At 32.3% G+C, this 26,419-nt stretch overlaps 1 protein-coding gene across 3 annotated transcripts; it reads right to left on the reverse strand.

Moving 5' to 3' along the window:
- Window positions 1-6,508: 6,508 nt before the first annotated feature.
- On the reverse strand, window positions 6,509-26,156 carry LOC127725544 (kyphoscoliosis peptidase-like). 3 transcript variants are annotated; one of them, XM_052232600.1, is made up of 6 exons: window positions 26,114-26,156; window positions 21,158-21,282; window positions 17,546-17,624; window positions 16,450-16,565; window positions 8,272-8,388; window positions 6,509-7,867 (listed from the first exon to the last, which is right to left on the reverse strand). In XM_052232600.1, exons 2-6 carry the CDS (start codon window positions 21,214-21,216, stop codon window positions 6,568-6,570), a joined length of 1,671 nt encoding a protein of 556 aa, XP_052088560.1. In that variant the 5' UTR covers window positions 21,217-21,282; window positions 26,114-26,156; the 3' UTR covers window positions 6,509-6,567. The 3 variants fall into 3 exon arrangements, with proteins under 3 accessions (XP_052088560.1, XP_052088561.1, XP_052088562.1); XM_052232601.1 differs by lacking the exon at window positions 26,114-26,156 and adding an exon at window positions 25,916-26,052; XM_052232602.1 differs by lacking the exon at window positions 26,114-26,156 and having other exon boundaries at window positions 21,158-23,198.
- Window positions 26,157-26,419: the final 263 nt, after the last annotated feature.

The following is a 26,419-nucleotide window of genomic DNA, read 5'->3' on the forward strand; positions in this document are numbered from 1 at the left end:
TACTCTTTTGAATTATTTACAGTACAAAAATTGAAATTGTTCAAAACAAATGTTTGGAATATAGTTAATACAAAAAAAGAAGATGTGGTATGATTGCCAATGTGACAACTCTTCACAAAAGACCAAACTGACACAGAAATTAACAACTATAGGTCACTGTACAGACGGCAACATTGAGCAAAGACCGTACCGCATAGTCATCTATGAAATGACCCGAATTGACAAATGTAAAACAATTCGAAAAAAAAATCTAACGGCTTATTAATGTACAAAAAAGAAAAACAAATATGTAACACATTAACAAACGACAAACACTGAATTAATGCGACTGACTAGGGACAGGTACATACATACAGAATGTGGCGGGATTAAACATTTTAGGGGTTCCAGTGGAATAACAGTACAACATAAGAACGAACTATAAAAATCAGTTGAAGTCTTAACTTATCAGATGGATACTAATAGAAATACATCTAACAGAAACACAGAGTGGACGTGGCCAGGTACTTGTATATCACAACAACAAAAAGATAATAAGTTCTCATCTGAGAGTACTCTCAGTTTCTGACAGCTAGTTCAAAACGCTTACTTAGCTTGTTCAAATAAGTTACGAAAACGTTTCAAAATATTAAGTTGATGAGATGCCTTCCTTTATATTTTACCAATATGAATATCAAAAAGTTTAATAACAAAAATATCGAACGAATGGATAACAATTGCCATAATCCTGACTTTGTACAGGCATTTTATTATGTAGAAAATGGTTGATTAAACCTGGTTTTATAGCTTTCTAAACCTCTCACTTGTATGACAGGCGCATACAATTCCATTATGTTGACAAAGATGTGCGAACAAAACAAAAATGCATAACAGGTATACATGTCAAAAATATAGGTACAGTAGTCAACATTGTGTTATAATCTTAATCACTATAAAACAAGCAAATATGTCATCAAAATTCAGCTGATAATTTATGTCAATGCCAAGAAGTTTGACGGTTATCACACACGAAAGAGCAGCACTTTGTATATGTATACATGGATGTTTGTTGTGTGTCTTTTTCCCAACTGATAAAACCTGAAATTTGTCAGGGTTTGCCTGCATTATATTATTTTTGAACCATTCAATAAGTTAAAGGGATTTGTATTCTAAAGTAGAAATTGAAACATCATAGTCTGGATTACAATAAGATAAAGTATTGTCATTTGCATAATTATACAGAATCCCATTATTTATAAATAAGAATATAAAAAAAAACATTGAACAGGAGGGAGCCCAGGATAGAACCATGGGGAAACCCCTTATGAATGTCAGCCCAACTGCTTAGAATACTATTTATTGATATCTGGTCTTTCCTATTTGACAAATAAGTTTAAAGAAATGAAATCGAATGAGAAGAGACATGACATGCTGATAATTTATAAAGCAGAATTGCATATGGTAAGGAATCGAATGCCTTAGAAAAGTCCATTAGAATCGCAGTAATATACTGATTATTATATAATGCTGTACGCCAATCTTCTAGCCGTCTTAACAGTGTGGTCTGACACCAATAGCCACGTCTAAATGCACATCAATAAGGATAAAATATTTAAAAAAAAAGATACATCTTTTCAAAATTAAAAAAAAAAAATAGGTAGACGACTGCCAGGCCTATAGTTGGCTTTGTCTAGTTGGTTGGTTTTTGTTTTTGTTTTTGTTCAATGGTTGAACTTGAGCCAGTTTTGGAGCCAGCTTAAGTCTATCAGGAAATACAACTGTTTTTACAAACTAATAATTTATCAATGTTGGTAACTGTGGCACGATTATAGGTTTCAACATTTCACTGCCTTTGCTTGTACATGTATGCCATATACTCCAGTAACTGTTTTAATGTTAGTTTTGTTTATAATTTGTGCTACTTTTTCTGTTATTGTTTTTCTGAAATTCCAATTTTGGGTTTGTGCAATTATGATTTTTTACTTGATTACATGACAAAATAGTTGTTGGGCCGTCGTATATCACATCACTACCAATTTTATGGTGAAAAAATGCATTAAAGTGTTCTGAATCATCTTTGGTGTTGTTTATGATTTTGTTGTTTTCACATTAAACAAATTTTTGTTCTCCAGAGTGACTTATTTTTTTTTTTTTAGAAAAATGGCTTTATATTTGTCCTAAAGGTAATGTTTTGGTTCTACCTGAAAAAACATTCTAAAAACTATTTTTTCATGGACACTTTTTAAAGTTTTGTATTTTCTATATTTTTCCCCTGTTTTTGAATTCATTTGCTTTGTAAATTGTGTGTACAGCATGTGTTTGCTATATACGGCTTTTTTTAGTTCACTATTCATGCATGATAATGGTTGTTTCCTTGGTTGTCTTGTTTTAATCGGTGCATGTTTGTTCAGGACAGTTGTGAACGTATCTTCAAATTCATTGTATGCATTGTTCAACTGTTCTTAGGTAGTGACATTTTCTGTGAGTGGCATTTTTATTATTGTTAAGATCTGTGTTAAATGAATCTACATACACATTTCTATAACTTCTATATTATTATTTTTTTTGCTGTTTTAGGGCACGAACTGCTAAACAATTATTCTCTAAATTATTAGATTCTTTGTCAGCTCTACGACTAGATGGAAAGTCAGAATTGATAAATAACATGATGCCACCACCTTGTTTGTTTCTACCTCGTCGATCACGTTTGTAACCGTCCACTTTGAACAAGTTATCATTAAACGATTTGTCAATATCGTTTCTGCAGCTATAAGGAGATCTGCGATTTTATCATATAGTAGTTCTCTAATCTCGTCGAACTTGTACCTTATGATATTTATATTCATATATGCTACCATGAATTTACTTGGGTGTTTTTTCCTGGAGACCGCATGTATAATAAATAATGAATTTTAAAAGATCACATTTTTCACCCAAAACTGTTCTTTAGATATAATTCTATTTCATTTTAATGCGTAACGACAGCATGAAAAAGCTCGGTATTTAAATGTGTTGCCGAAAGCATACATACATGGATGACGTCGATTTGGTTATAGTTGACAAATACGATGACATTATTACGCGGAATATTCGTTTTATGACATTTAACACCGAAATAATACCTGAAATGGAATGATTTGTTTATTTTGTATATAATAGAGATAGCAGTATTGTATTTGAAGTTTTGCTTTCTATAAAATATAAAAAAAGAAGATGTGGTTAGAATACCAATGAGGCAACTCTCCACAAGAGACCAAAATGACACAGAAATTAACAACTATAGGTCAACAACGGCCTTCAACAATGAGCAAAGCCCATACCGCATAGTCAGCTATAAAAGACCTCGAAATGACAAATGTAAAACAATTCAAACGAGAAAACTAACGGCCTAATTTATGTACAAAAAATGAACGAAAAACAAACATGTAACACATCAACAAACGACAACCTCTGAATTACAGGCTCCTGACTTGGGACAGGCATATACACACAGAATGTGGCGGGGTTAAACATGTTTAGTTAATTTGATTGTCGCCAATTGGGTTTACCTGGTCGTATAACAAATTTGGGCATAACGCAGAACAGCCAAATGTGTTTGTTAATGTGTTTGCGCTTAAAGTAGATATGATGTGATAATACTGATAAAGCTATGTTTATGATAATTTCAAGCTCACGATATGTACCAAATGGGTCAATATCCCTAATGTGCCGCTAATTAAGGAATTTAAAAGAACTGCGTAAACAAAAAATCTCGTGTGTAGTGAAATTGGACACGTTTCCATTTTGAGCAAGTGATTGAGCTTAACCAGTTGTGCTGATTTGGAAATTGAATATAATAAATGTGTAAAAACTATGGAGTTATTAAATATATGCAAAGACTAACATTTTCAAAGAAATTATTGTGAAAAATGAATTTTTTTACCTGGAGGAGCCGCATCACGAAACGATTTCGGGGTGCTCTAATTTGCGGAAAAGTATAATGCACTTCATACCCTGAAAATTCAATCACATATGTGAACAAGTCTCAGTTTTGAAACGAGCCATCATACATATCCAAGTTTACGATATGAGCAGAGGAATTTCGGAAAAGGCTACCATTACCACCTATCTAAAATGAATTGCGTATCTGTACCCAATTATTGGTGATATCTTATGATAAAATTATTTTTTATGAATCTTTAAGTCATAAGATAGATACCAGATGGTGGTGGAGTTATACGATATAGGAAAAAAAACGGTATGTAAAGATGGAGAGCAAATAGAATATGATTACCTTTCAGAAGACATAACATATGATTTGTTTGTAGCTCCGTTTAAGCTTTACATATGTGTAGGACTCTAAAGTGCGATGGTACTCTAAAGTGCGATGGTCACGCTAAAGTTCGATGGTCTACGCTAAAGTGCGATGGTGTCAGACGCTAAAGTGTAATGGTTGTTTGTTTTTTTAAGTGCGATTAGATGACACGCTAAAGTGCGATGGTATGATACGCTAAAGTGCGATGGTATATGACACGCTAAAATGCGTTGGTATAACACTCTAAAGTGCGATGGTTTAACGGGAATGGGGTTCAGGGAATAATTTTTCGTCTATTGAATTGTTTATAAATCATGCCGTTGTCTTATTTACACTAGTCATTGCGGGGTCCTTTATAGCTTGCTATGCGACTAGAGCCGATGCTCCACGTCTAAGGTCATATTGTTATTAGGTGCATACATCAACGATATTTAGTCTTTGGTGGATAGTTGTTTCAGTGACAATTACAACACATCTTCTTATTTGCTTTTTGTTTATTGTGTTGTATATAAATCAATCTGTTTTTTTTCTAGTTTTAATTGTTTTACACTGGTCGTTTTTATACCCTTTGGTCTTTATAGAATACTATCTGCGTGGTTAGCCAAACGGTGACCTATAGTTAATAACATTAATGAGATTTAGTCTTGGATAGAGACTTGTCTCACTGGAAATCATATCATGATACTACACCTCTGGTCGTTAGGTTACTGTCTTGTTGACCAATATCCATCTCTTTAACAAACATGACAAACCATATTGTAAAAAATTGATTTATAAAATAATTCAATTAGAAAGTAAAAAGTAGACTTTATTCGACGCAAGTGAATAACATGGGATTACAAACATAGAAGGAGTTTCTAAATTAAATTTGGACGAATTAATTACTGTGACACTTGATGTATTTTGCCGATTTCACTCTCTTTTACGGTAAACACATTCTCCATGCTCTCGTCAGTTTCTACGTTTATGAGAAGTTCCGTTTCCAGTACCTTGACAGAAACACGTTTGTCCCAAGCCGACAAAGTTGAATTTGGTTGAAAGTCTATAAGTTAGCGGGATAAAAGGTTTGCATTTCCGTAACTGTGGATGGTTGTTTGTGAAATAACTCCTCCGGATACAAACTCTTCTAGCACCGACCAAAAATGTTCCGAATTTGGATCATTTGTTTCTTTTTTCTTTCTTTTCTTCTTGTCTAGTAAAAAACCTTCCAGATCTGCACATTTTTGTTTGTACAAACGGCTTGTAACGTCATAATGCTATGGTTAACGTTGCAAACGTCCATACTTTCGCGAACAAAAAAAAACGCACTTTAGCGTATTGAGGCATCGAACTTTAGCGTGGTTCATTTAATAGCACAGACCATCGGACTTTAGCGTATCAAACCATCGCTCTTTAGCGTGACCATCGCGTTTTAGCGTCCCCTTTGCACTTTAGAGTCCTACATATGTGTTCATGATTTTGATTGTTAAGTTGTGTATAGTTTCTACAAAATTGATAATGACATGTAAAGAAAACCCACGCTAAGTAGGGGGAGAGTGGAGATCTCACAAAACATGTTTAACCCCGCCGCATTTTTGCGCCTGTCCCAACTCAGAAGCCTCTGGCCTTGGCTAGTCTTGTATGTTTTTTTTTAATATTTTAGTTCATCTATATGTTTTGGAGTTTAGAATGACGTCCATTTTCAGTGAACTAGGACTCATTTTGGTTTAGGGCCATCTAAGGCCCACCTCCGGTTGCGGGATGTTTTCGCTGCTTTGAAGACCCATTGGTGGCCTTCGGCTGTTATCTGTTCTTTGGTCGGTATTAAATATACATTTTTACTTTGATTATGGTTCAAAGATTGTCTAAGTGGAAATAAATTACTAAACTCTTGAGGCGTGACTCATAGTTTTAAAACTATAAAAACCATTACATCAAAGTATTTTAAAGACACACTTCGGTTTTTTTTCACCAAATTTTAAATCCTTTGACATTGTCACTGTGGTTTAGGGGATTTTGATCATACATAACAGATGGAAGTAACAGACGATATAATGAATGAAGCAAAGGATTCTTGTAAAGTCAAACTTTCAATTTTTGTTTTCGATCGTCAGCTGAATTTTAGATTGGATGATTTATGTTTGATGTTCCACAGTAAAAACACTTTCGTTTTCATTAATATTTACAAAACGATATATGGACGTCACATAATTAGATTTTGGAATAGTGCATGAGCAGTAACAACGAACCATTAAGTAAAATATATGTTACTATAGTATATAGATTTAATTGAAATAAATGAGTATGTGAGTACTTCAATCTACCACATATTGGTATATGTAGGAATAACTGTTTATGTTGTTGTCCTTTTTTGCGGATACAGTTAAGACACCTGAGTAACCCGTTTTTACAGTAATGTCCCATAATTTATCGTTTTCTTTTTTATGCACCTTGCCATCGATTAAGAGTTGTTGAATCACAGGAGACGACATTGCAAAACGAACATTTGAATTTGACGGGATATTACGTACAAGCGGCTCGATAAGATGGCAATTGTATTCATTTGTAGAGGAGTATGTTTGAGGAAAAGGAGTTGCGATTTTTGCCGCTTTTTTGTTGAGAACTAGAATATTCATCGCTTCACTATATGTGTCGTTGCCTTCCAACTCGCTAAAAAGTGTAATTTTGTAGTACCCCTTACTTACAAAACGTGTTTTAACACAAACCGAATCATTCGATTGTTCAACCATGACAAAATCTGAACTTCTGCTTCCGTCTGTTTCAAATATATCCGCAGAACATTTAACAGTCTTATTCGTCTTAATTAGGAATTCAAATTCGCCGTTTTGACATATTTGAAAAGCTGAAATCGACTCGGAATTTGCAAAGCCTCGAAGTTTACAATCAGTAGAGGGCCCATAGAATCCACTATGTTCCGGATAGGGCATGAATTCGTCCTCTATAGACGTACATTCTATCAAATACTCTGTCAGATTAGGCATGACATGTTGTGATTCATCAACTGTTCCGAATATCTGAAGCATATACTTTCCGATTTTCCTTGGTGTGATGGTAATGGTGTAATTTGAAAAGTTGTTCTTTACTATTACTACAGATTCGTTGCAGAGTTCTCTGCTACTACCATAAAGATTCACACTGACATTTGTCAAAGTGACTTGCTTCGATTCCATTGATATTGAAGCCTTTCTGTCAGCTTTCACAACTTCATTTTTATTGGATGGAAATATGACATCCCATTCTCTTGCAACATTTGTTGTTTTCAAAGTTTTTGAAAATTCTTCAAGAGACACCGGTTTTCGGAGAAGTTGCCATTCCTTGCTTCCCTCTACGTCATTATTGATGTAAGGAAAATGATCTTCTATGAAATGTTCTGGTTTTGTTAAAAAGTAGAAATTTGAAAATTCCTTTACGAATGTTCTTTTTTTATTTATATGACCAGCTCCCCATGTTGTCTCTATAAATCTCCATTTCCCAGAAACAAAAACAACATTCCAAGCATGATCTGTTTTGTTTTGATAAGATAAGATAGTCCCAAGCTGGTGGCCATATCCCTTCGAGAATCCACTGATCTTTTGGCATTTTATGTTCTTTGCCCTAAAACAAAATGTTATATAAATATACAAAAGACTTAAACATGAAAAATGTAAATTATAATTATCATGATTATTGGTATGTTCATCGAAAACTGGAAATAGAACAAGATTGTGGTAAACGTTTATTCCCAAAATTCAAACATTCATTTGATATTGAGGTAGGTCGATAAGTACGATCTTTTATCTTTGTTTTTTTTTTTTGATGTACGAAATAAGATGATCAGCATGATAAGAGATTGAGGCAAACAATATAATGATTACTGTGCAATGAAATGATCATGATGTGATAGATTGTATACAATGACTTAATTAAATAATATGTGTTTAAAATCAGTAATTAACATAATTGAATTACAGCATAATACGTGCAACGTGACTAATTTAGTATATTTACGCTGTACATACACACAGAGGGCTTGGAAGAGCCTGGCATATCCTTCACAAACACTGCTTTTAGATTTTAAAACACCACTAGGTTCTGTGACTGCGGATGTCCCACTAAAGAAAGCTGTTGCATTGTAACTACAAGTACAGATAAATGTAAATCTCAATATTGTAAAGACATGATACATGTGTAAATATATAGTAACTGTTATAATTTTTTAGAATTTCTAAATAAGTCTCTCATAATTCTTTATAAAATAGACTTGTATCATAACTTGCACAATGCAGATATTATCATGATGATTGTATTAAATGTATTACAAGTGCTAAGACTTTAATAGAATATTGAATCATCAATCATGAATCAGGTATCATACAAGTAAATGTCTTTGAAATAATCTACTTTTTTATTAATTCATCTGTTTACTTTTCCCAAAAGCAGGCTGATAATTGAAATGAAAAGGTTGTGCAATAAGTTTTTTATGGCTTCCGGTTGACAGCCATGTTGTGATAAACATGCAGAAAATTGGTCGTGGTAAATTGATTCTATCTGCTTAATATCTAACATTTCACTTAAACAGAGTAGTACAACAAGCGTCATATTCATTTAGTATGACTTTTTTACACTGAACGAGGTGACTTTCATTTAATTTTCTCCTGAACTAACCAGTCTTCAATCGGCGATTCCCGCCTGGGTATACCTGTTCTTAAACAATAACAATGGCTGATAATGAGTGTAAAGATTTTGCCGACATCGGAAAATGTTTTCAGAAATTACATGTATATATCAACACTGAAGTAGAAAAACTAAAAGTAAAGCAAGAACAGATTGATGATAGAGTTAAAATACTTGAAAACCAGGCCGAGTTTGCTAACGGTGAGCTACATGACATTCATAATTCCAAAATTCCAAACTTAGAGTCACTAATAGCCGAGGAGGCAAATGAACGTCTTAAATTAGAGGTGTGGGGAAGGAAATGGAATTTAATTATCCGTGGGCTCGAGGGAACTGTTGGTGAATCCCGAAAGGTCACCGAAAACATAGTCCGATAATGGCTGCATCATGATAAAAGGGGGCTTGGGTTTGCTGCTCCGCAGGTGAAAAGTATGCTATTTACAGCAGTTCATAGATTGCCAAATGGTCCTGAAAAGAAACGCAATATAATCCTTAGGCTATCAAACTTGATAGATCGAGATGATATCCTTACTGCTGCCACAAAACTGCCTAGGGGTGCGGATACAGTGTGGTCACGGACCTCCCACCTTCACTTGCAGTTCGTCGCGGTGAACGCCAGGCAGAGAGAAGCAAGATGTCCAGTGAGGAGAAAAGAAAATGCAGACTAGTATACTTGAAAGAGTCACCTTTCGTCCAACTCGTAAAGAAAAGATCATAAACATTACGCGTCTAGTACAGAGATCGCTTTGAAAATCGAATGATTTTTGCTTTCAAGATTTATTTGAACATTGAAATAAAAATGATGCTACATTTTTTCACCTTTATTTACCTTTTTTGTTAGTTTGTTTATATATTTATTTGAATGTACATTTTCTCTTTACTCTATTTGTATTTAGTCAGGCAAAATTTTATATAACACTATTTGTGTTATTCGTGAGTTCTCCTCTCAGTATTAACTTTTCTTAACGTAAATAGTGGGTGTGGCATAGTTGTACATTTCACATTCCTGTAGGCGGAGTCTTGTGTATTCATAATGTAAACATTTGGATACTCGGAATCTCTCTATAGTTTTGTTCTGCTACAATCATAACAAAATGGAAGCCTCCGTGGAAAAACACATGTTATTATTTAATCATAAGCCTCGTCACATCAGTGCTGTTTACAGGTATAAACAATATGAACAGGGTTTACCCTAACAATCTTAGTCCTACACATGCATCTGTTTATTTTTATCAAATTTCAGTCCCCTAATTCGTACAATAAATGTGAATTATATTTATATGGTTTGTTAAATACTATAGTATATAGAAAAATATCTATTCTTTTAGATACAATCAGAATGTGGATAACACTTAATCTAGATTACAAGGTATGGTCTTCATTTATTTACGCGTTATGCCTCCAGTTTTGGAGATAGCTGCAAAACCATTATAGTTATGTAACTAGAAACTACATTGAATGGCAGCTTAGACCAAAGTTGTGCATGCAAACAGCTTTGGTGCTTAATTGCATTATTTATCTTGCGTTTTCATGTTGACTAAAATGCTGACCTGTTTACTGCATTCTGCTTTTGCTGCTTTAGTTTAAGCTTTATTTTTTTGATATCATGTTGCTTGATATGTTTAATTGCTTGCTGCATATTATGCTTATGATTTATTTATTTATCTATCTGGTTGTTATTCATGCATGACGTGTAGTAGTAAAGTTTTGTATACATGACTGTGTGTATTGTCCATATTTTACATGTATTGTTTTGTCTACAATTCACTGTATAGTTATAAGTTATTAAATCATGCACTTTAGGGGCTTGTAAAATTTGCACATTCACTATAAAGTGAATTTTGTACTATGACTCTATGTTACACCCACAATATTCGGGATTCAGGAGAATTATATACATTTATTTAATTTTGGTTAGAGTTTTCTACAGTTTATGAGGAGAAAATGATTTATTTGCAGATCTGTTATCAAAATTCTTACTATACCAGGACCATAATAACTCAACAAATTTAAACAACTTATTCACGGTCTTGCAAATTTGGTTACTACTTACAACAAATGGAAGTTTTTAACGACCTTGACTGGCTATACAGCCCTTGCACGGTCGGCCCTGGCTTGCGCCTTTTTGGTTACTACTTAGAATGACCCGGAAAGGGGGGGATTAAGAAGGGAGGGAATTCAAAGGGGTCGGGAAATATTATTTTGAAAACCCTGAATTGCTACCAAGCTCAGTGTGATCTTATTTTCTTTTTTTTTTATACAGATGTCTAAATATTTATTATTTATTTGTCAGTATGTTAAAAAAATCAGGAATGACATACCATCATAGTATACTGAAAACATTTGACTGTTGGATAGAATTACATAATACACCTATTGAACTATTCGATAAATGACTTGTTTGAAAATAGGTGCTCTTAACTGTAGGGGTCTGTCAGAGGAGGAGATTTTTTTCAAGATATAGGAAAAAATATGATATAATTATATTAACAGATACACATTGTACTAAAGAAAATGAAAAGCAGTGGGCACATGAATGGGGGTATAAGGCATTCTTTAGCTCTGGCTCCAGCCGCTCAAGAGGGGTAGCAATTTTAATAAAAAATTGTTTTACATGTATTATTCACAAAGAAAAAAAGGATCAGGAAGGCAATTTTATCATTCTAAATATGACCATTCAAGATTATCGACTGTCTCTTGTTGCAATATATGGTCCCAATGGGGCCTCTCCAACTTTTTTTGAAAATATAAAAAGTCTTAGTATCTGGTATAAAAAATAGCTCCATAATTATGGCTGGAGACTGGAATGTGGTGCAAGACTTTGATAAGGACACCTCAAACTATAGTGCTAAAAACAATATAAGAGCACATTATAAAATTTTAGATATGATAGAGTCCCTGGACCTTGTTGATATATGGCGAGCCTTAAATCCGGATACAAAAAGATTTACATGGCGTGGACCTGGGCTTAAGCAAAGCCGTTTGGATTACATTTTGATTTCCTCTGATCTTGAACCATTTGTAAAAAATGTAGACATGGATATAAGTTATAGGTCTGATCATTCTCCAGTGTACCTGACCTTACAGTTTTACAATCAAATTAAAGGTAAAGGCACATGGAAATTTAACAATAGTTTACTAGTCTATGTAACTGAAATAAAAATTGCATTAGGGAAACTATAAATCACTACTCTCTGCCTTGGAATGATTTAGAAACAGAAGTATCAGTGAACCCACAAATGTTTTGGGAACTCTTAAAATGTATGATAAGAGGGAAAACAATATCATATGCCAGTTATATAAAAAAGCAAAACACAAAAACCGAAAATGATTTAGAACTCAAGTTGAAAATTATGAAATAGATCCCCCAGAATTATTAAATTCAGAAATTAAAGTTTTAGAAGATGAACTTGTTCAACACAGAGAGAAAATAGTAAGAGGTATTATAGCAAGAGCAAAGGCAAGATGGGTAGCAAAAGGTGAAAAATGTACTAACTATTTTTGTAATCTCGAAAAAAGAAATTATACTGAGAAAATAATTCCAAAATTAATTAAGGATAATGGAGAGGAAATTATTTAACCAAGGTGAAATTTTAGAAGAACAAAAATCATTTTATGAAAAATTGTACTCCTCAACAAATCCTATTCTTCATCAAGAATATAAAAATCTATTTTTTGATGAAAATAATCCTTTTATCCGCAAACTTTCTGATGAACAGAGGTAACAGGCAGAGGGTAATTTGAATGCTAATGAATGCTTAAAAACATTGAAAAATATGGAAAATGGTAAATCTTCAGAGATGGATGGATTTACAACTGAATTTTATAAATTCTTTTGGATAGACCTCCATGAATTTATTATAAAATCTTTTAATTATAGCTTAAAAACTGGGACTTTTTCTGTTAGTCAGAAACAAGGAGTTATGACATGCATTCCAAAAGAGGGTAGATCAAAATTTCAATTAAAAAACTGGAGACCTATCACTTTATTAAATGTTGATACAAAAATTGCATCAGCTGCTTTAGCAAATAGAATAAAACCTTTTCTTAGGGCTATAATTAGTGAAACACAGCAAGGTTTCATAAAAGGGAGATATATTGGAGAATGTACCAGGCTTAGTTTTGACATTATGGAAAAGGCAGAAGATAATAATCTTCCAGGTCTTTTACTTTTATTAGACTTTGAGAAAGCTTTTGATACTCTTGAAAGGTCATTTATAGACTTGGCTTTGTCTTTTTTAGGATTACGTCCTAATTTTTTTGTAAATGGGTCAAGACCTTATATTCAGAATCTCAGAGCTGTATTATAAACAATGGACATTGCTCTCAATTTTTTAATATTGGTCGGGCTGTAAGACAAGGTGATACTTTATCTCCTTATCTCTTTATATTATCTTTAGAACTTATGAGCGCTGCACTTAAAAATAACCCGGATATAAATGGTCTGAAAATAAATGATTCTGAGTATCTACTAAGCCAGTATGCAGATGACTCATGTCTTTTATTAGACGAGAATGAGCAATCTTTAGAAACATGTTTATATACTTTAGAAAAATTCTCTGAGTGTGCTGGACTAAGGGCTAATTTTGATAAAACTTAAGCCATATGGATTGGGTCAAAGATTCACTCAAGGGATAAACTAACAACTACAAGAAATTTGAACTGGAATTATTCAGGAAAATTTAAACTTTTAGGAATAAAATTTGATATGTTCAGTGAAAATAAAACGCTTGTAAATTTTGTGGAAAAAATAAAAAAAATATAGAGCTTACTAAATTCCTGGGTATATAGAGATTTAAAATATATGGGAAAGATCACTGTTATTAAATCATTAGCTCTACCTATTCTAATCCAATCATTGACAGTTTTGCCAAACCCACCTGATGATAAAATAAAATTTATTCAAAATATTTTTTTTAGTTTCTTGTGGTCAGCAAAACCAGATAAGATTAAAAGAAAAGTTATGATAAGGTTATTTGAAAATGTGGGGTTGAAAATGCCAGATATAAGATCTTTTTGTTATTCACTAAAGATGACATGGATAAATAAACTTTTAGACCCCTTGAATATATCCCCTTGGAAAACACTGTTAATAGATCAATACAACAGATTAGGAACAGACAAAATATGGTTGATGACCCCTGATGGTATCAAAACGATTTCTTCAAATTTTAATAATTTTTGGAAAGATATTTTACTAAACTGGAATATCCTTAACACTGTCACTAATTGCACTGCTGACGGGATCATGAAACAATCCATATGGCTAAACAAGAGTTTGAAAATAAATAATAAAACTGTCTTTTACCAGAGGTGGATTACATCAGGAGTTTTCTTTGTAGGTCATTTACTTGATGAAAACAGTGAATTGTTTACTTTAAAGGAATTCTGCAGAAAATATAATCTTAGAATTAATTTCTTGGAATACCATTCTTTACTTCATATGATACCAAAAGACTGTAAAGATCTAATCAGTACTTCAGAGAAAATCATGCACATATCTAACGATAAATTTGAATTTATTAAAAACAACAAAAAGTCATGTCAATTCTTTAATAGGAAATTCTTGTCAATGTATACAGAACGTCCTACAAAACAAGAAGACAAAATGTGTAAAGAACTAGGCACTAATATAGAAAATTGGGATTTCATTTATAGTTTACCCTTTTGTTGCACTAAAAACAACAAATTTAGTATGTTCCAGTTTAAGATTTTACATAGAACTCTCGCTACAAATGCATTATTGCAGAAATATGGGTTAAAAGAAACTAACTTATGTAGTTTCTGTAATGAAACTAAAGAAACTATAAGTCACCTTTTCTGGGAATGTACCCAAGTTAGAAATTTGTGGTTAGAAATTGCAGCACTTTTTCAAGTTGAAAATAATCTAACTTTAATTTTTAATGTGGAAAATATTGTTCTTGGGTCAGAGTCTTGGGATGTTTCCCTAAACTTATTCACTATTCTGGTTAGGTATCACATTTATACATGTCGCTTTTACACTTCATTACCGACTCTTACAGGTGCGATAGCTATGATTAAAAATTCCTACCAAATAGAAAAAATATCTACCTCCTTTTACAGATCCCCTAAAGCAAGACAGAAATTTGATAGTAAATGAGAATTGATTAAAAACTTAGTTCACATGTGAGGAGAGATCTTTCTATTTTGTACTCACTTAAGGCTTTATAATAATTTATGTAGAATTAATAATATGTTGATGCACATCACAACTGGACAGTGATTTGTGTGCATCATAAAAGTGCTATCTAGGATGTTTATTGATATTGTTATATATATATTGATATACTTGTTTTTGTTTGATTGTATTTAAATTATCTCCCCTTGACTTAGGTTGTCATTTATTTTGTGATTCTGTCCAACATGTCATGTCTGACCCTTATCTGTTAATGATCTCTGGTGGTCTCTCCTGGTACCTCTCATGGTCAACATCATTGTATAGACAGTGATGCATGTGGCTAGAGGAGAAGGCTGATATCATCATTAACCTTATCAACATATTCAGGTATTCTAATCCAGAGTGATAAATGATGAGTATGATCGAGTAGATAATTATCACATATATATAATATACAATAAGCATACCTAACTTTTTAATTTTAGACTGTTATTGAAAAATTTAATATTAATATATGTATTATGAATTATCTATGTATTTATGTATCACAATGCTTGGTATTTTTTGAGATAAAATAAAAATAAATTACAAAAAAAAATTTTTTGATGCCTTCTCTTAAATATTTCGCAAGCGTAATTTGGTAATGTGTTTTACAAAGTTAAAAACGCATGAAATAGATTTTCAGAATGCATGCCTGGGGTTCTAAATACCCTTCATCGGACATACTTGATGTCAGGTTATAACATCATTTTTTTCCAAAATCCAGGAATACTTATCAAGATTACTTATTACAGCTCTACATGTATGTGAAGTTGTATTTTAACTTGATAAAAATATACTATAAGTTGTCAATGTATAAATAATTTTCTCTAGCTATTTGCAATCTAACTCTTTCTAGACACATTGTTTAAAATAATTAACCAACGTGTGGTTGCCTATGCCTATATCTCCGTAGACTATTGGCTAAGTTCAAAGTACGTCATATCCTTTATCAGCTCTCGGGATAAATCGAAATGTGCGTTAAAAGTCTTAGACAATTGACATATTTATATTTGTATGACGTAGAAATATGAGATGTGGAAGGAATCCGGAGGGGATTTCCCTTTATCAAACATGAAAATCATATTAACAAATCAATAGGGAAAAAGATTCTGTCATAGTTACTTCTGTGTTATCGGAGTTTTTCCAATCTCGATAACTAAAATATCGAATTATAAAGGCCTGGACGAGGCTCAGTTTTTAAAAATTCGAGAATTTAACTATCACTATCGGATAAATCCGATAATCCACTTGTACCAATGCTCTCTCTCTCGCTTTTCTTGTAGAACTTAACTGTACCTACCGTTTATCCCTAATATAGTCATATATTACATGTTATGCCTACCTTATATTATTACAGATCCAAACATAAAAAGATCGAATGGTCTCCAGTTCACTTTTGGCAGGTTTTGCCAGGTAGTCAGCAAGTTCGGTGATGGAGTTTTCAACATACTTTGGCGTCTACAGATATAATTTGTTAAATTGAATCAAATTCAAAATATTAATTTGTAATAATCGATATTTTGTTCTCGTCTAGATCTTAGACTTAACTTATAAATACGACCATCTAGTACTAAAATATGTAAAACATGTAATAAAATAAAAAGTGCAAACTGGTACAATATACGGTCGTGAAACTATTTATTTTGGATCAGTGTTATCTTTGCTCTTATGTTACACGAAGACTCTTAAACACACAAAAATCTACCATTTTTGTATCATTGTGTCCTATTTGAATTAACAGTGTGTGCTCATGTTCTTTCTTATGTTGAATTTTATCAGCATTTAAGCCATCTATGTTGACCAGATAGCGCCATGCTATCCCGAGGAGACTGACACACAAATGTTCATGTACGCAAAGTATGTGGCAATATATGATAGCAGGACAATAACTACATGTATAGTAAACACAAATAATGATGTAGTTGTCGTTGGTGTATGTACTCACAGAGCTAAATGTAGACATGCTATAGATTGCTTTTAGGAAATGTCTAATCATGCATTCACTGGTTGTGATATGGTTTATGCTTTTGTTAATGAATCAAACAGTCACTGAAACAAAAGGTCAAGTGGCTAATGATTATTTCGATAATGTAGAGCTACATACCAAATTTGGTATCATCACATGATGTGCCAGCTTTCCGTTTTACTGATATCATTGCCTACATGCTTACCGATATCATTTCAATCAGATGAAATATGTTCGGCAGAGGTCAAAACCCACATACACGGGATTTAAAATAGTCGATATTTCATCGAAAAGATAAATGCTATGCATGCCACAACCATAGAATAAACTTGTGAAGTATTATACTAGTTTGATATGATTGGTATCAGAACAGACATACATGAACTTTATAAAATGAATGGTATTCTGTTTCTTCCTCTAAATTCATTCTAAACAGCCTAAATACATTTATAAATTCAGAATAGGTTAATACCTGTAAGGCATGATCATCTATTGATTTCAGGTCATTATATGTGATTTTCAGATCAGAGGACACATTTTTAGATCTGAAACTAAAATGAAAGATTTGTTTATGGTTTTATTACAGTAACTGCTGCACTATTATTCGATGATTTGTATTCTTCTCAAACTGTTTTTTTATATTAAATTAATCTTAGTTTCATTTGTGCTAATTGTTTGATTTTTCTCTGAACTTTTGTTTTGTCTTCGTGGTACTTCCACTATGATACATAGTTTATATTGCTTGTTCCTGTGATATTAATTAGTACCTTTCTTTTGCGCGTTTCCATACAGTTCTTACAAGTAAATATGTGTTTTTAAAACCAACAGAAATTTCGAGTGACTACGTCACTTTCAAGTAATTTGCAATTGATGTCTCAGCATAAACTGAGAGATCGATATACAATTGCAAGAGCAAATATGCTTTTTCTAGTATTGTTGGGCGTGTAACTTCTATACAAAATATGAGTCTCATAAAACCATTGTCAAGGCTATTCAAATGAATGGGGAAATATATTATGTAAAGGGATATGAATGTGTATGCATAGTAAATCGTTTTAAGTAATTTAATATACAAAATGTAGTTCATGTCATTATTTTTGTTTTATAGATACTTTCTAGCAACGCTCCATTAATTTCATTATTTAATGCATTTACCATTGATTTATTGTTGTAGTGAACATAGTATGGGCTTTGCTCATTGTTGAAGGCCGTACGGTGACCTATAATTGTTAATTTCATTGTCATTTGGTCTCTTCTGGAGAGTTGTCTCATTGGCAATCATACCACATCTTCTTTTTTGTATAGCTTGACCGTTTTGTATACCTTAACTTTTGAATTATTGTTTTAGGGATTATAGCTTGACAGTCTTGTATACCTTTAGCTTTGGTGTATTGTTATAGTTATCATAGCTTACCCTTCTTGTATACCTTTACCTTAGATTTATTGTTTTAAGTGATCATAGCTTGCCATTCTTGTATACCTTTACCTTCGATTTATTGTGTTAGTGATCATAGCTTGGCCGTCTTGTATACCTTCATCTTGGGTTTATTGTTTTAGTGATCATAGCTTAACCGTCTTGTATACCTTTACCTTAGATGTATTGTTTAAGTGATCATAGCTTGGCCGTCTTGTATACCTTTACCTTAGATTTATTGTTTTAGTGATCATAGCTTGCCCGTCTTGTATACTTTTACCTTTGATTTATTGTTTTAGTGATCATAGCTTGCCCATCTTGTATACTTTTACCTTTGATTTATTGTTTTAGTGATCATTGCTTGCCCGTCTTGTATACTTTTACTTTTGATTTATTGTTTTAGTGATCATAGCTTGCCCGTCTTGTATACTTTTACCTTAGATTTATTGTTTTAGTGATCATAGCTTGACTGTCTTGTATACCTTTATCTTTGTTTTATTGTTGTAAGTGATCAAAGCTTAACCGTCTTGTATACCTTTACCTAAGATTTATTGGTTTAGTGATCATAGCTTGGCCATCTTGTATACCTTTATCTTTGGTTTATTGTTTTGGTGATCATAGCTTGACCGTCTTGTATACCTTTATCTTTGGTTTATTGTTGTTAGTGATCAAAGCTTAACCGTCTTGTATACCTTTACCTTAGATGTATTGTTTTAGTGATCATAGCTTAACCGTCTTGTATACCTTTACCTTAGATGTATTGTTTTAGTGATCATAGCTGAACCGTCTTGTATACCTTTACCTTAGATTTATTGTTTAAGTGATCATAGCTTGGCCGTCTTGTATGCCTTTAACTTAGATGTATTGTTTTAGTGATCATAGCTTGCCCGTCTTGTATACTTTTACCTTAGATTTATTGTTTTAGTGATCATAGCTTGACCGTCTTGTATACCTTTATCTTTGTTTTATTGTTGTAAGTGATCAAAGCTTAACCGTCTTGTATACCTTTACCTAAGATTTATTGGTTTAGTGATCATAGCTTGGCCATCTTGTATACCTTTATCTTTGGTTTATTGTTTTGGTGATCATAGCTTGACCGTCTTGTATACCTTTATCTTTGGTTTATTGTTGTTAGTGATCAAAGCTTAACCGTCTTGTATACCTTTACCTTAGATGTATTGTTTTAGTGATCATAGCTTAACCGTCTTGTATACCTTTACCTTAGATGTATTGTTTTAGTGATCATAGCTGAACCGTCTTGTATACCTTTACCTTAGATTTATTGTTTAAGTGATCATAGCTTGGCCATCTTGTATACCTTTATCTTTGGTTTATTGTTTTGGTGATCGTAGCCTGACCGTCTTGTATACCTTTATCTTTGGTTTATTGTTGTTAGTGATCAAAGCTTAACCGTCTTGTATACCTTTACCTTAGATGTATTGTTTTAGTGATCATAGCTTAACCGTCTTGTATACCTTTACCTTAGATGTATTGTTTTAGTGATCATAGCTGAACCGTCTTGTATACCTTTATCTTTGATTTGTTGTTTAAGTGATCATAGCTTGGCCGTCTTGTATGCCTTTAACTTAGATTTATTGTTTTAGTGATCATAGCTTGACCGTCTTGTATACCTTTACCTTAGATGTATTGTTTTAGTGACCAAAGCTTGGCCGTCGTGTATACCTTTATCTTTGGTTTATTGTTTTAGTGATCATAGCTTAACCGTCTTGTATACCTTTACCTTAGATTTATTGTTTTAGTGATCATAGCTTGGCCGTTGTGTATACCTTTATCTTTGGTTTATTGTTTTAGTGATCATAGCTTAACCGTCTTGTATACCTTAACCTTAGATTTATTGTTTTAGTGATCATGGCTTGCCCGTCTTGTATACCTTTACCTTAGATGTATTGTTTTAGTGATCATAGCTTGCCCGTCTTGTATAACTTTACCTTTGATTTATTGTTTTAGTGATCATAGCTTAACCGTCTTGTATGCCTTTACCTTTAATTTGTTGTTTAAGTTATCATAGCTTGGCCATCTTGTATACCTTTACCTTAGATTAATTGTGTTAGTGATCATAGCTTGGCCGTCTTGTATACCTTTATCTTGGGTTTATTGTTTTAGTGATCATAGCTTGACCGTCTTGTATACCTTTACCTTAGATGTATTGTTTTAGTGATCATAGCTTGCCCGTCTTGTATACCATTACCTTAGATGTATTGTTTTAGTGATCATAGCTTGACCGTCTTGTATACCTTTACCTTAGATTTATTGTTTAAGTGATCATAGCTTGGCCGTCTTGTATACCTTTATCTTTGATTTGTTATTTTAGTGATCATAGCTTGGCCGTCTTGTATACCTTTATCTTGGGTTTATTGTTTTAGTGATCATAGCTTGACCGTCTTGTATACCTTTACCTTATATTTATTGTTTAAGTGATCATAGCTTGACCGTCTTGTTTACCTTTATCTTTGATTTGTTGTTTAAGTGATCATAGCTTGGCCGTCTTGTATACCTTTATCTTTTGTTTATTGTTTTAAGTGATCATAGCTTGACCGTCTTGTATAACTTTACCTTTGATTTATTGTTTTAAATGATCATAGCTTGACCGTCTTGTATAGTTTAACATTAGATTTTTTGTTTTAGAACTTGTATACGTTAATAACTTACTTTTGACTATTATCTACAATAACTGGTTGTATCGTTGATTTTGAGATACAGCATCCCATTTTTACGATTGCATGCAAATGAAGTTCTACTCATGCAGCACTTCATTCAATGTCGTATCTGGTTCACTGTGTAAGATATGCAATTAAGCGGTAAAGCTTATTGAAATACTGATTATCAATTTTATTTAAATTTGTCTAATTAAAATTTGTATTTCCCAAACATCCCTTTCTTTCTGTGTTTGATGTTTTGTTTAAAGGTAAGCATATCTTAAATTGTCTTAGCACAAGTAATGTTTGTTGAATTGCCGAATTTAAATACACGTTTTAAATTGAAAATAGCACCGTTATGATTATTTCAATATTTTTTGATGGCCTAATTGCGTCATTTGGTTTCTGAGGAATAGTTGTCTCATTAGCAACCATACCGCGTATCTTTATATAAAGAGTCAATAAAAGAAAATTGATGGAATGAATGACATCTTATTTGGGTTTTTTTTCAACCAAAGCTGAAGCTCTGGATCTTCCTTCATTGTATTGGATACCTAAACTACATAAGTGTCCATACAAACAGCGTTATATTGCTGTGTCTTTCAAGTGCTCCACAAAACCACTTTGTAAATTATTAACATCAATATTATTAGCCATCAAACCCAGGTTTCAAAGTTATTGTGAAATTACATATTCTAGAGGCGGCGTGAATCAGATGTGGATACTAAAATATTCCAAAGATCTTTTGGGGTACATACAATCTAAGACTCTTTCACTAAACGCAATAATATCAAAACATTCGACTTTTTTACCCTTTACACTCTTAATCCTCATTCCAAATAAAAAAGACAAATTGGAAAAGTTAGTCCTGCTTTGTTTCATAAATAAGAATGGCCAACGTAGATACAAGTATCTTGTCTTAAGGCGGGATAAATATTACTTTGTAAAATATCACTCTAATTCAAACAAATTTTTTTCAGAAACTGACATTATCAAGATGCTTGATTTTATTGATTGACAACATGTTTGTTACGTATTGAGGACGTGTTTTCAACAAACAATACACATTCCTATGGGAATCAACTGTGCTCCTCTTCTTGCTGACTTGTTTCGTTATTTATATCAGGCTGATTTCATACAGGAGCTGCTTAGGAAGAAAGAAAACAAGATAGCAGTATTCTTTAACTTCACTTTCCGCTATAAAGATGATGTTCTCTCACTAAACAACTCAAAATGTGGTGACTGTGTTGAACCTATCTATCCCATCGAACTTGAGATAAAGGATACAACAGAGACAGTTAAGTTTGCCTCATATCTTGACTTACATCTAGAAATTGACAATAAAGGTCGCTTAAAAACAAAATTTTACGACAAAAGAGATGATTTTAGCTTCCCAATTGTGAACTTTCCATTTCTATGTAGCAACACTCCAGCAGCGCCTGCATACGGAGTATATATCTCCCAGTTGATACGATATTCCAGGATTGTATTTCCTATCATGATTTCCTTGATAGAGGGTTGCTGCTCACAAGGAAGCTTTTAAACCAAGAAGTCCAATTGGTGAAATTGAAATCATCCCTTCATAAATTTTACGGACGCCATCATGAGTTGGTTGACCGTTATGAAATATCTGTTTCACAGATGACAACAGGTATGTTCCAATTGTCGTAACTAAAATCCCGTCCCCTTTTCCCCGAAGGTAACCTACGGAATTAGACTTATCACCGGGTTTGTACTTACATGAGTAGCACGACGGGTGTCACGTGTGGAGCAGGATCTGCTTACCCTTCCAGTGCACCTGGGATAACCCCCAGTTTTTGGTAGGGTTGTTGTTGCTCAGTCTTTAGTTTTTTATGTTGTGTTTTGTGTACTGTTGTTTGTCTGTTTGTCTTTTTCTTTGTTAGCCATGGCGTTGTCAGCTTATTTTCGATTTGTAAGCTTATTCCTTTGGCATCGCTTGTTTCTCTTTTGTAAGATTATAATTGGTAATTATATATGCATGTGCAAAGAAAAAAACTTGTGGAACAATCTGAAAAATCTGTTGTATATACAAAGATTACAAATTTACATTTTCCTGTAGATTTACAGTTTAAACTATTTGAATATCTTGGAGAACAAATTGTGTCGTACGGATAAAAATATATGGTTTTGAAAAAGTTCATTTACAAGCCAACACAAGAATTTTAAATGTGAGATGAAGCACCCAAAAAGTTATGATATATGAAGAATTGGGAAGGTAGTATAAGTTAAAATGATAAATGATATCGTTTTGTATTTGAATGGCTAGAAATGAAAAACAAACATATTAGTTGAATGTTCAAACTCATTTTTAAATTACATTCTTTAACTGTTACAATTTTCACCACGAGACGAGTTTCTACATTACTAAACCACTTTCAAAATTGGTCATGAAGTATTTATTTGATAACATGTTTAAATATAAAATAATCAATGTATTAGTTTAAAAAGTATAATCTAATCCTGAGTTGTCAAATATAGATTTTAACGTATGTTAATATATTATTCACAAATATTAGTTGTTTTAAGCTCAATTTTGATATTATGTCGTCGACCAGAATATGGATTTAAAAAAACAGAACTTGCAATCTAATAATTCAATAGAAACTGGTCGATGGTACAACAACCCTTTAACTGATCGTATATAGTTTTTTTTGTAATGAATGTGATGGTGACGAATATCAACATAACATCCTATATGTATGTGAATTAAGATTACTATGGCTGTACTGAGAAAGAAATACATTTCTAAATATTATATGGCAGCTCATCTGTACTGAAAATGCAAAAGATGTTGTCATTTAATTTTAATCACTGTTAGTTTTATTTAGCATATAAACTTTTATTGATCACGAAACTGTCTTCACTCGTTTAGATAAGTAGATAAACAGTTTTGTTACTTTTTATTTTTAGTTTACTGACTATTTTCGTCATTTATTCTGTTTGATTTGTAATTTGTCTTCATGTTATACATATTTTGAGTCTGAATGTAAATACAAAATTGTTTTTTTTACAGATCTTTTTTGTAGTAACCACAATCCCGAATTTCTACTTATTATGCACGTGTTGCTCAGTGGTTGAACAATTATAGCTGCGTACCTTTGGAATTTCTCAAGTCCAACCCAGTTTCTGTTGAGATTCTTGTTTGTCAGAATTTAGTTTTCTGTACATTCTTTGTTAAATGGTGTTTGTTGTTTTGTTTCTTTGATCATTGTGGTATTGTCTAACTTGTCGACTGATTGTATTTAATTGTCCCCTTAGTATCATCTAAGTACTTTGGGTGTATTTATTCTTTCGTCATTTTCTTAAGAAAGTGAGCGAATCTTGCTTACAGTATTATTACGATCGTTGTCTATATATATTTTTAAATGATAACAGAATGTACAACTTTCAACTATAATAATAAAGATGATCAAATAATAGGCCTTTTTTGCTGGATAATAAACTTCTCACCAGATCATTTCTTCTACAGCATTTTCTCTTTTATAGTGGGTCTTTTCTATTTTTGTTTCTTTTTTTTTCTAGTATTATTTTGTATTGTCAAAATGGCATCGGCTGATTAGTCCATTTAACTTTAAAGTTAATTGTGTTTTCTTGTTGCGTACGTATACACATCCGATCTTATCTGTTATCTGATTCATAGTTCGTGATAGTTTATCTTTTAATACCTGCTATACGACGGAAATAACATCCGAAAATCATTCTGATCTCAAATTAGGTTTTAGTCATTCAAACCAAGTAATCTTTATTTAGAAGAAAATATTTTAAATTACACCGTGCATGTTATCTTTAGGACATGGATTGTCTTATAGAACCGCCTCAGTAGTCTCGTGTCGGTATAGTTCAAAGCAGGGTATATATATATATTTCATATCACATAATCATGTTCTTATCCTGAATAGCATTTAATTCGCCACTTGACGTTAAACAGCCTTTCATCCATCCATTGATTGTCTTATGATTGATTGTATTATTTAAGGAAGTAGGAGAAGGGCCAACTTAAAAGTATGTCTTCTTATAAATAATATAGTTTACATCATATATGGATATAAATTTTGAAATGAAAGATATGAGACCAACTTCCGCAGAAAATTTCCTTCCTATTAGGCCAATTTTCAAACAAAATCCTTTCAATTTTACCGAAATGTTCAAAATCACAGCTTGTGTTCTTTGAAGGTGTGCCAATTTTTGTCAAATTTTAGAAAAATGAACCTTTTCATAATTGCTTAGTAATAGTTGAAACCTGTTAAAGCTCTTTTGCAATTGTTTGGCATTCATCCAAAAAAGAATAAGAAGAATCATAACCGGAACTAATTTCATTGAATACCTACATAATGATATGCATTCATTTTCGGATAAAAATTAATTCTTTTTTGGTTAAGTATATCATTTTAGGCAAACTTTTACAAATATGAACAATTGGCAATATGTTATCAAAAATGTCTTCAACAACTATGACGCTGAATATATATTTGATTGTAGGGCTTTGTGTAAAAGTGTAAGTATCATTTAGACTCTTTGATTTACAATTTAATTAGTTGGATTGACTTCTATATTTTGACCTCGTAAATGAACTAAGATAGTCGTTATTTACGATATGTTTTGGTTATAACAACACAATATCTACATGCACTACATAAGAACTTTGTATGTAGAAAACTTAAAAAGATATATAGCGTTATAACTTTATACATTTGAATATTTTACTTTGTAATATATAAAGTACGGATATACTACCAAATAATTTATTTACCTTTATAAAGATTGGAAGTATCACTCCATTTCACACAAATAAGTACTAATATAAGTACATGTTTTGCAAAAACAGTTTTTAAATAACGACAAATTTTGATATTTAAACTTATTTTGTTCCAAATATACACACGAAATTAGTTTGAGACCTTTACATAAAACAAATGAAAAATAAGTTATTTAATGATTGTAATCATACCTGCACAAGTTTAGTCGACAAGTTGTATGACATATTATTTAACTGATAACGTCGCGATATATACAATTTTTGTTGATAGTTTGACTTCCTTAGCAACCATGTATTTATAATCAGTCATGATATCTTGTTCCGTGTAAATCCATAAATTCTGTAGGAAAAAAATTGAGGAAGTTTTTGTGAAACCGGTAAATGTAGATTTGGATAATTAAAAAATGGGTTCCTTATTGAATTTTATTGAAATAGGCTTTCATTTTGAATAGAGGTGTCAACATAAGAACTCTTTTTAATATGTTTCAATTCCTATGA

This window comes from Mytilus californianus, unplaced genomic scaffold (assembly GCF_021869535.1).
Source record: "Mytilus californianus isolate M0D057914Y unplaced genomic scaffold, xbMytCali1.0.p SCAF_15, whole genome shotgun sequence".
Classification (NCBI taxonomy): Eukaryota; Metazoa; Mollusca; class Bivalvia; order Mytilida; family Mytilidae; genus Mytilus; species Mytilus californianus.

What these genes read in the sequence shown, in the direction of transcription:
- LOC127725544 (XM_052232600.1), bottom strand. Translation starts at nt 21,216, where the DNA reads ATGGGATGCTGTATCTCAAAATCAACGATACAACCAGTTATTGTAGAT. An exon ending in TAGATGATCATGCCTTACAG is followed by an intron (nt 16,566 to 17,545) that starts GTATTAACCTAT and finishes TTATATCTGTAG; the next exon opens with ACGCCAAAGTATGTTGAAAA. An exon ending in TGGATCTGTAATAATATAAG is followed by an intron (nt 8,389 to 16,449) that starts GTAGGCATAACA and finishes CTGTACTTGTAG; the next exon opens with TTACAATGCAACAGCTTTCT.